The 10,554-nt window shown below is 43.7% G+C and overlaps 1 protein-coding gene across 2 annotated transcripts in view; it reads left to right on the top strand.

Annotated features, from left to right (window-relative positions):
- Positions 1–1,562: 1,562 nt before the first annotated feature.
- The window catches only part of LOC100559809 (disintegrin and metalloproteinase domain-containing protein 2), a 50,161-nt gene continuing 41,169 nt past the window's right edge, over positions 1,563–10,554 (top strand). For both annotated transcript variants that reach the window (XM_062961228.1, XM_062961227.1), the window contains exons 1-2: positions 1,563–1,720; positions 6,584–6,651. In XM_062961228.1, the coding sequence (XP_062817298.1) occupies positions 1,588–1,720; positions 6,584–6,651 (201 nt within the window). In that variant the 5' untranslated portion in view covers positions 1,563–1,587. The remainder of the gene's footprint in view (positions 1,721–6,583; positions 6,652–10,554) is intronic.

Here is a 10,554-nt window from a genome sequence, read left to right as displayed (position 1 = left end):
TTCAGAATCATTATAGTGAGGCTGATCATCCAATGGCTGTCTCTCCAAAAGCCAGCCTAAACATCCAAGTTTTCAGTTGTAGCCTATGAGTATTGCAAAAGAATTGCTGCTGGTAAATTTACCAGCAGCATTCTCTCCTGACATTGCGCCTGCTAAATAAAGCTAGCTAAATCAAGCTTAAAAAGCTAGGGGCCCCTGGTGGCACAGAGTGTTAAAGCGCTGACCTGCTGAACTTGCAGACCAAAAGGTCCCAGGTTCAAATCCGGGAGCGGAATGAGCGCCCGCTGTTAGCTCCAGCTCCTGCCAACCTAGCAGTTCGAAAACATGCCAATGTGAGTAGATAAATAGGTACCGCTCTGGTGGGAAGGTAACAGTGCTCCATGCAGTCCTGCCAGCCACATGACCTTGGAGGTGTCTATGGACAACGCCGGCTCTTTGGCTTAGAAATGGAGATGAGCACCAACCCCCAGAGTTGGTCACGACTGGACTTAATGTCAGGGGAAACCTTTACCTTTTATACAAACAATAGGAGCCCCCGGTGGCTCAGTGTGTTAAAGCACTGAGGTGCTGAACTTGCAGACCAAAAGGTCGCAGGTTCGAATTCGAGGAGTGGAGTGAGTCCCCGCTGTTAGCCAACCTAGCCATTCGAAAACATACAAATGTGAGTACATCAATAGGTACTGAAGGTAACGGTGCTCCATGTAGTCATGAGGTGTCTACGGACAACGCTGGTTCTTCGGCTTAGAAATGGAGATGAGCACCAACCTCCAGAGTCAGACACGACTGGAATTAATGTCAGGGGAAAACCTTTACCTTTACCGATACAAACAATGAACATAGCGTCAAAATGGACAAACCCATACATTTAAAATAAAGTAAAAAAAAACAAAACAGATTAAAACATCACAAGTAAAACAATTAAAATCACACAATCCGAAAGCATTGATCCAAGGTCAGTCCAATATCGATTCTTCATTGCAGATATGGTTCAATGTCTCTTGAGTCAAGAAAGAAAGAATGAAGGAAGGAAGGAAGGAAGGAAGGAAGGAAGGAAGGAAGGAAGGAAGGAAAGAGGGAAGGAAGGAAGAAAAGAAGGAAGGAAAGGAGGAAGGAAGGAAGGAAGGAGGGAGGGAGGGAGGGAGGGAGGGAAGAAGGAAGGAAAGAGGGAGGGAGGGAGGGAGGGAGGGAAGGAAAGAAGGAAGGAAGGAAGGAAGGAAGGAAGGAAGGAAGGAAGGAAGGAAGGAAGGAAAGAGGGAGGGAGGGAGGAAGGAAAGAAGGAAGGAAGGAAGGAAAGAAGGAAGGAAGGAAAGAAGGAAGGAAATGAAGAAAGAAAGAAGGAAGGAAGGTAAGAAGGAAGGAAGGAAGGAAGGAAGGAAGGAAGGAAGGAAGGAAAGGAAGAAAGAAAGAAGGAAGGAAGGAAGAAAAGAAGGAAGGAAATAAAGAAGGAAGGAAAGAAGAAAGGAAGGAGGAGGAGGAGGAGGGAGGGAGGGAGGGAGGATGGAAGGAAGGAAAGAAGCAAAGAAGGGAGGAAAGGAAGAAAGAAACGAATGAACGAACGAACGAACGAACGTAGGAACGAAGGAAGGAATGAAGAAAGGAAGGAACGAAGGAAGGAACGCGGTCGGAGTTCGTTGCCGTTACCGGTCGCCCTTGCCGCCCACCATGGCGAGGCTCCGGCTGGCCTTGGCCTCGCTCCTCGCCTACCTGGCCTCGGTCCTGGGTGAGAGTGGTGTCTGGGGGGGAGGGAGGAGGGCGGGCTCTCTCTGTAGACCCCCCCCCCCCCCCCCAAAAGGGCGCAGAGATGTCTTTCCTGCGCTTCTCTCTGGACAGGGAGTCCCAAACTGAGTGACAAACACCCGGCTTAGCATTGAGGGACGGGGCTGAGGCATCAGGAAGGGAGAGCAATCTCTCCTGGGAAGGGAAACCCACTCCTGGGGTTGTTCTCATAGGGAAAGGGGTCTCTCTCCACCCTTGCTTCCAGAACAGCAAAAGACACACCATAGGGGTTGGACGCCAATGCTATCCAAAGTTCTGTACTGTATAGGCATATCTATATAATATACTCTGTGTGTGTGTGTATATATATATAAAAAAAGGATAAAGTTGCGGGCGCAGTGACTATAACAACAAAACTAAACATCCCAGAAATACGAAACTTGGCAACACAATGCAAAAGTCTTGCCTCCCTGTTGTAACAACATAATCACACCACAAAACAAAATCCGGACCCACAAAACTCACAACAATGCATCGTGACTATAACACCACAACTAAACGCCCCAGAAATACAAAACTTGACAACACAATGCAAAAGCCTTGCCTCCTGGTTGTAACAACACAACCACACCACAAAACCACAATCCGGACCCATAAAACTCACAACAATGCATCGTGACTATAACAACACAACTAAAAGCCCCAGAAATACAAAATTTGGCACACAACTAAATGCCCCAGAAATACAAAACTTGACAACACAATGCAAAAGCCTTGCCTCCCAGTTGTAACAATACAACCAAACCACAAAACCACAGTCTGGACCCACAAAACTCACAACAACGCATTGTGACTATAACAACACAACTAAACTGGATGGCCATCTGTCTGAAAGGTTTGGATGGATTCTTCCTCCATGACAAAAAGAAAGGAAGGGGTTGGACTGCAGCAAACTACACATTCCAGCACCCCATGGCATGGAGTCCATGCATTTCAATTAAAGGCCTCCTCCTTTTCCCTTTCCCCGCCATCCAACCCATTGACCCAGTTCCATGGCTCCGCAGGCAGGAAAGGCTGGGACGGATAGAACAAAATAAGGAGGGAGGGAAGGGATGCGAAGGAATGCCAATGTCAGACCCCTGGCTGCTGGGCACCAATAACCTTACACGGAGGCCAATCTCTATCTAATATCTTTATTAAGGAAATATATAAAAGCAGTAAAAACAAGTGAAGAATATAGTTCAGAAGCAGACCTTTCAAATGAGGTCAAATATAGTCCAAAAATGTATTGTCCAATAAATGATATTAGAGTTCAAAGTTTTAATCCACTTGACCGAAACACACACTTTGCCAAACAATAGTGTGGGGAAATGTCAGAGTCTTAGAAGTCCAATGAAGCTTGACAACAAGGCTGGAAATAAACTTGGTTCTTGACTAGGTCTGTGACTAGAAACAAGGCAAAACGTGAAGCGTGGAACAGGGTCCGTGGTTAAACAGCAAGGCAAGGCAAAGGCTTGAATGCTTGATCCGGGAAGCAAGGAACTGGGGTTACGAAGTCCACACACGATCTCTCTCCTGAAGCTGATCAATTGACTCGGCAAAGAATCTCCCTCGCCAAACACCTATATTGGGTCTCGTTTTCCCGCCAACAATCTCTTTCCCTAGAGAACGAGAAGCGAAACCCAACTCTGTCCAGATGCATGACTCCTTAGAATTTCCCAAGGGAAGCAGGCCTAATCAGCCTGTTGTTTGGCAGCGATCCGTAAACTCCTCCGATTTGCTTCTCTAACTCCTCTGTCTCTAGAGTAAGATTCCTTCCTGGGAAACGGAGGGGAGTAATGTCCAAGGCCTGTTTTACTGAATTCTTGAGGGCAAACATCAACATCCGGCAGGTGAAGGGACTCCGGCTCTTGTTGAACCGGCGAAAACCCCATGTTTTCATCTTCATCTGCCACGATAGTACTAGGAACAGGACTACAAGGCCCATGAGGCATCACAGCCAAGTACAAGAGCCCTCCCTCTCTGCCCGGAAGGCCAAGAGCAAAAGGGAGAGAAAGACCATTGATCCGGTTATATTTACCCTCCTTTCTGACCAGTGGGTTCTTATCAGCGAGCTCAGGATCAGAGCAGAGAAAGGGAACAGCATAGGAATAAAGGAAACAAGGAGAGCACCCACTCTATCTATCCATCCACTCATCTATCCATCCACTCACCCACTAATAATAAACACCTACACAGGCAAGAATCAGCCATGTACTGAGTCTACAAGGCCATTCAGTGCTCATCCTCCTACCCCATTCCTACATTCACACTTGGCCTCCAAAAAAACAATTACAATAATAACAATGACAACAACAACAATAAGAATCAACACCATCACAGGCAAGAAGCACCCAGGCACTGAGGCTGAGAGGCCAGTCAGTGCTACACTGGGCCTCCAAAAAAAATACAGTAGCATCTAACTTATCCAGCCTTCATGACCTCTACAACAACAACAACAACAACAATAATAATAAACACCTACACAGGCAAAACCAAAAAAAAAAAAAAGACTATTGTACCACAATAAGATGTAAACCGCACTCAGCAGAATCAGACGTCACGATTAACAACAAACCAAAGACAACAGGGATCTCAAGCTATTATCAATCAACACAAAAATTGAAGAAGGTAACAGACTTCAAATACTACTACTAATGTGAGTATAAAGAAGGATGGAGGTCACAGCATAAATACAACCTAATGTAGACTGACCAACACCACCAGACTAAGCCACAGCAACGCGTGGCCGGGCACAGCTAGTATATATATAAATAAATGGGTAATGAAATTTTGGCCTAGGACAAAACAACAAAACTACACATCCCAGAAACACTAAACTTGGCAGCACAGCCCCCCTTCCATGCCTCTGCGTTCATACAACAAAAAGAAAAGAAAAATAAAGTCCTAATTAGAGGGAGAGGAAGAATTGTTTTTATCTAATTGCTGCCAGTTAAAAGGCTAAGCTCCGCCCACTTGGTCTCCTAGCAACCTACTCAGCCCAGGGGACAGGCAGAGTTAGGCCTCACTTAGGCCTCTTCCACACTGCCTATAAAATACAGATTATCAGATTTGAACTGGATTATACGGCAGTGTAGTCTCAAGGCCCTTCCACACAGCTATATAACCCATTTATAATCTTATATTAGCTCCTTTTAACTGGATTATCATGACTCCACACTGCCATATAATCCACTTCAGTGTGCAGTCGGACACAACTGGACTTAATGTCAAGGGAAAACGTTTACCCTTTACCTTAACTACCACCAATTCCTCAATACTTTATTTCCCATACCACCATACTTGGTTGGGTTCAGTGCTGTCTGTATAAGGGTGAACGACAACTCCCAGAGCTAAAGGACAATCATCCTGAAACCCTGCCTGTATGCTCAGTTGGGCATGATGAGGCAGTGTGCCAAGTTTGGTCCAGATCTGAAGTCGGCTGGGTTCAGTGCTATCTGTTATAAGGGTGAACTACAACTCCCAGAGCTAAAGGACAATCATCCTGAAACCCTGCCTGTATGCTCAGTTGGGCATGATGAGGCAGTGTGCCAAGTTTGGTCCAGATCTGAAGTCGGCTGGGTTCAGTGCTATCTGTTATAAGGGTGAACTACAACTCCCAGAGCTAAAGGACAATCATCCTGAAACCCTGCCTGTATGCTCAGTTGGGCATGATGAGGCAGTGTGCCAAGTTTGGTCCAGATCTGAAGTCGGCTGGGTTCAGTGCTATCTGTTATAAGGGTGAACTACAACTCCCAGAGCTAAAGGACAATCATCCTGAAACCCTGCCTGTATGCTCAGTTGGGCATGATGAGGCAGTGTGCCAAGTTTGGTCCAGATCCGAAGTCGGCTGGGTTCAGTGCTGTCTGTTTAAGGGTGAACTACAACTCTCAGAGGAAGAAGTGAGTGAAGCTACTTGGTCCATCTTCCCCCAATCTACCCCCTGACGGAAAGGGGTTCATGGGGGTTCTGTGGGCCAAATTTGGTCCAGTTTCATCACTGCTGGGCGTCGCAGTGGCCCGTGGGAGTCGTAGCGATTGAAAGTACTACAAATCCCATCACCAATGGGCCATCGTCCCGCCAATGGCTCCAGGCCATAAAGTGCATCATGGGGGTTAAGCGTGCCAAGTTTGGTCCATGTCAGTGATTCCTGGCGGTCACAGTGGCCTGTGAAAGTGGTGGCCAATCAGAAAGCTGCCACATACAAACATAGAAACATTCATTTTTATTATATACTACCTGTGCCCGGCCCCACGTTGCTGTGGTTAGGACTTAATTTTTCTTTTCTTTTTGTTGTATGAACGTAGAGGCATGGATGAGAGGTTGTGCTGTCAATTTTCGAGGTTGTGGGGCATTTAGTTTAGTTGTTTTGTCCGGTGCCGTGATTCCATTACCCTTTTATATATAGAGATATAGATATAGATTTAGAATTTAGATTTAGATTAGATTGTATGTACATGTAAGCCGGCCTGAGTCCCTTTTGGGGTGAGAAGGGTGGGATATAAATGTCACAAATAAATAAACGTAATCCAGTTCAAAGCAGACAATGTGGATTATCTGATTTGATCATTGAGATTATATGGTAGTGTAGAAGGGACCGTATGCTGGATCTACACTGGAACATAAAATCCAGATTATTATATCAAGGTAGAAAGTAGCAAAGCGGCCGAAAGCTTTGGAAGGGGAAGGACAGACAAAGGGCCCCATTTGAAGCTTGCTACTTATTTATTTATTATTTACAGTATTTATATTTATATTGCTACTGTGCCAAGGTTTGTCCCATGGAGGTCTCAGTGATCCTATTTGGTCCTCTCTTGCCCTTTTCTAGGTTCGGAGAGGACATTTTTGCAAGTGACAATCCCGCATCGAGTCCCTTCGTATGCCACTGCAAATACGGTACTATGTGTTTCTTTTTGAAAATATTTTTTATTATGCAATTTGTAAGCAACTTGTATATTTCTTGTTACAAAAAAGGAACTCATATTCTTGTCTCAACATAGACACATAGAACCAAGACGGAGACAGACGCAGAGGCAATTGTGTTAAATATGTGTTAATATGTAGTTTTAGTAGAAACACATTTTAATATATGGATTTGTAGTACAGTACAGTAGAGTCTCACTTATCCAACATAAACGGGCCGGCAGAACGTTGGATAAGTGAATATCTTGGATAATAAGGAGAGATTACGAAAAAGCCTATTGAAGATCAAAATAGGTTATGATTTTACAAATTAAGCACCAAAACATCATGTTATACAACAAATTTGACAGAAAAAGTACTTCATTACACATTAATGCTATGTAGTAATTACTGTATTTACGAATATAATAATAATAATAATAATAATAATAATAATAATAATAATAATAATAATTTTATTCTTATACCCCACCCCATCTCCCCAAAGGGACTCGGGGCGGCTTACATGGGGCCAAACCCAGTCATCAACAGTATAAAACAAGCAATAAAACAAATCAAACAGAATAAAACAAGTTAAAAACACATACAATACATAGTGATAAAATCATGGATAAAATCTGTAAGAAACAGGGCCAAAGTGCTAGTTATTATGCTTTCCTCAAGGATTTAGCACCAAAATATTACAATGTATTGAAAACATTGACTACAAAAATGTGTTGGATAATCCAGAACGTTGGATAATTGAGACTCTACTGTATATTTAAACAGTTGCTGTATTATCCCTGTAAATTCCAGAGCTCTGGCTGTGGTCCTCTTTGTTTTTTTCTTTGCTCATATACAGTAGAGTCTCACTTATCCAATGTTCTGGATTATCCAACGCATTTTTGTAGTCAATGTTTTCAATACATTGTGATATTACACAGTAATATCACAATACGCGGTAATGCTATGTAGCAATTACTATATTTACGAATTTAGCACCACAATATCATGATATATTGAAAACATTGACTACAAAAATGCATTGGATAATCCAGAATGTTGGATAAGCGAGTGTTGGATAAGTGAGACTCTACTGTAGTTCTTTCTCCCACCCTGGACATTATTCCGCAGATATATAAACCCCACTTTTGCCTAGTTTCCAACAGACCTCACAACCTCTGAGGATGCCTGCCATCGATGTGGGCGAAACGTCAGGAGAAAATGCTTCTGGAACATGGCCATGGAAAACTCACAGCAACCCAGTGATTCCAGCCATGAAAGCCTTTGACAACAGTTTTCTTTTTGCTTTGCAACGGAACTAAAAAATGTGTTCAAGATTAATTTCGATGCATTCAAAACTTTTTCTTCTGATTTAATCATATAGAAAAGTGTATAAGGCAGCTTGTAGCGCACTAAGTGCTTCTGATATTTCGACAAATGCCCTTTCCATTATGGTTTAGACAGGAAACAATCAGGGCCAGCTAACAAATCCCAACAAAGAATTCCCCCAGGCAGGAAGTAGCCAGGCTTTGAAGCTGTAAGGCTTTTCAGTGCTAATGAAGGTGACCAATTGCAACATTCACACTTGCCTCCAACAGACAAGAATTATTTCTCCCACCCTGGACATTATTCCTTATATCTAAATCTAAATCATCTATCGACCCTGTTTCCCCTAAAATAAGACATCCCCAGAAAATAAGACCTAGTAGAGGTTTTGCTGAATTGCTAAATATAAGGCCTCCCCCAAAAGTAAGACCTAGCAAAGTTTTTGTTTGGAAGCATGCCAATCGAACAGAACACCAGAGCATGCAGGATCGATAAATGTACGTACCATATACATGGAAATAATGGTAGTAATAAGAAATTCGTGATAGGATTCACAGTTTGTCTGGTTATGCTGGTTTATGATGACAACTACTGTACAGTATATAATAAATGTTCATTTTTTTTGTTCAACAATAAATGTGAACTCTTCATGGACAAATAAGACATCCCCTGAAAATAAGACCTAGCACATCTTTGGGAACAAAAATTAATATAAGACACTGTCTTATTTTCAGGGAAACACGGTATCTATCTATCCTAAATCTAATCTAATCTAATCTAATCTAATCTAAATCCATAATAAAAGCGAAAAAACCCATATGTGTATATGTGGCACGGATGTCTGCTCACACAGACAGCTTCCAGCCTCCACAAACAGGCTATACTTCCCAGGCCTGAAAATCTAGCAAGTCACTCCTTTGCACTGACATTGCGGTTACAGCGAGCTCCAAGAACATACAGCCCAGCCCCTGCCAATGTCCTTCCCAAACACTACGGCCCACCACCCAAGGAATGCTTTCATTTGGGAACCCATTTCATTCTACATTTTGCTTTTTCTTCCACCACAGGCAGGCATCCCAGGGTTCTCCATTGCTGTGGAATTTGCATGGCCCCGCCCACTGCCCTTCCCTTTCCAATCTCTCTGCATAACTGTCACGACCCGGCTGCAGGGCACCAATAACCATACACAGAGGCCAGAATCTATCTAATATCTTTATTGAAGGAGTATATAAAGTTAATAAAAACAAGTGTAGAAAATAGTCCAGAATTAGACCTTTCAGGAAAGGTCAAAATTAGTCCAAAGAAACAATGTCCAATATGAAATATTAAGGTCCAAAGTTATAATCCAATAACCGAAACACTCACTTTGCCAGGCAAAGTGAGGGGAGATGACAAGGTCCTTTAGTCCAAGAACTTGAACGAGGCTAGGAAATAACTTGACTCTCGGAAAAACAAGGCTTGAATACAAGACAGCAAGGAACGAGAAACAAGAACAAGATCCGTGGTGTTTACTTGGCAAAATCCGGGAAACAAGGCAAGGCTGGGTCTTGGAAAGCAAGGCAAAATCCGTGGAAGAACAAGGCTGGAAAACGAAGGCTTGAATCAGGAACAAAGGCTTGAAAGCGGAGTAGCTGTCCACACACACTACTCCAGTTGCTGACGAATTGACTCCGCAAGAACCCTCCGGGAGCAAGGAACCTAAATAGGCCTTGTTTTCCCCACCAGAGAACACTTCTCTGGGGAACCAGAACCGAAAGTCAGTCTCTGTGTCCAGATGTATGACTCCCTAAAATTTCTCATGGGAACAGGCTTAATCATCTGAATGCTTTGCTGCTATTCTCAAACTCCTGCGATTAGCCTGTTGCACTCCCTTTTGCTGGAGAATGTAATTACGGCGCGAAAAAGGGGGAGAACTCGACTCCGGGCTTGTTTGGGAGATTTCTGGAAGACAAACCTCCTGCAGGTGCAAAGGCTCAATTTCTGGCTGAAATGGTTCCCTTTCTGGCTGAAATGGAGGAAAACCCAAGTTCTCCTCTTCGTCAGTCACAACAGCACTAGGAATGGGACTACAATGCCCATGAGTCATCACAATAACAAACAGAGCAGAACTGAGCTGCAACTAAACTTACTGGAGGAGTTTAGGGATTGACTCCACATGCTGGAAGTTGTAGTTCACGCTGCATCAAGTCAGAGCCCTGTCACTCCTACTGGGGAATATAGAGGAGTTGTAGTTCACCTACACCCAGAACGCTATGAATCCAAACAATGATAGCTGAGGAGTAGTAGGTACTGGGATTTATAGTTCACCTGCAATGAATGAGCACTTCGAACCCTACCGATAATGGACCAGGACCACACTTGGCACACAGAGCCCCCATAACCAATACAACATATTGGACAAGTTTAGGGAAAAGGGAGTTATAGTTCACCTGCAGCCAGATAAACACTGACCCCCACCGACAATGCACTAGGACCACACTTCACACAGAGAAGCCTCATGACCTACTGAACATACTGCAGGTATTTATGGGAAGGGGCCTTGATTTGGGGAGTTGTAGTTCACCTCCA

The sequence above is a fragment of the Anolis carolinensis genome, unplaced genomic scaffold (genome assembly GCF_035594765.1).
Source record: "Anolis carolinensis isolate JA03-04 unplaced genomic scaffold, rAnoCar3.1.pri scaffold_8, whole genome shotgun sequence".
Taxonomy (NCBI): Eukaryota; Metazoa; Chordata; class Lepidosauria; order Squamata; family Dactyloidae; genus Anolis; species Anolis carolinensis.
This window is presented reverse-complemented; position numbering and strand designations above follow the sequence as displayed.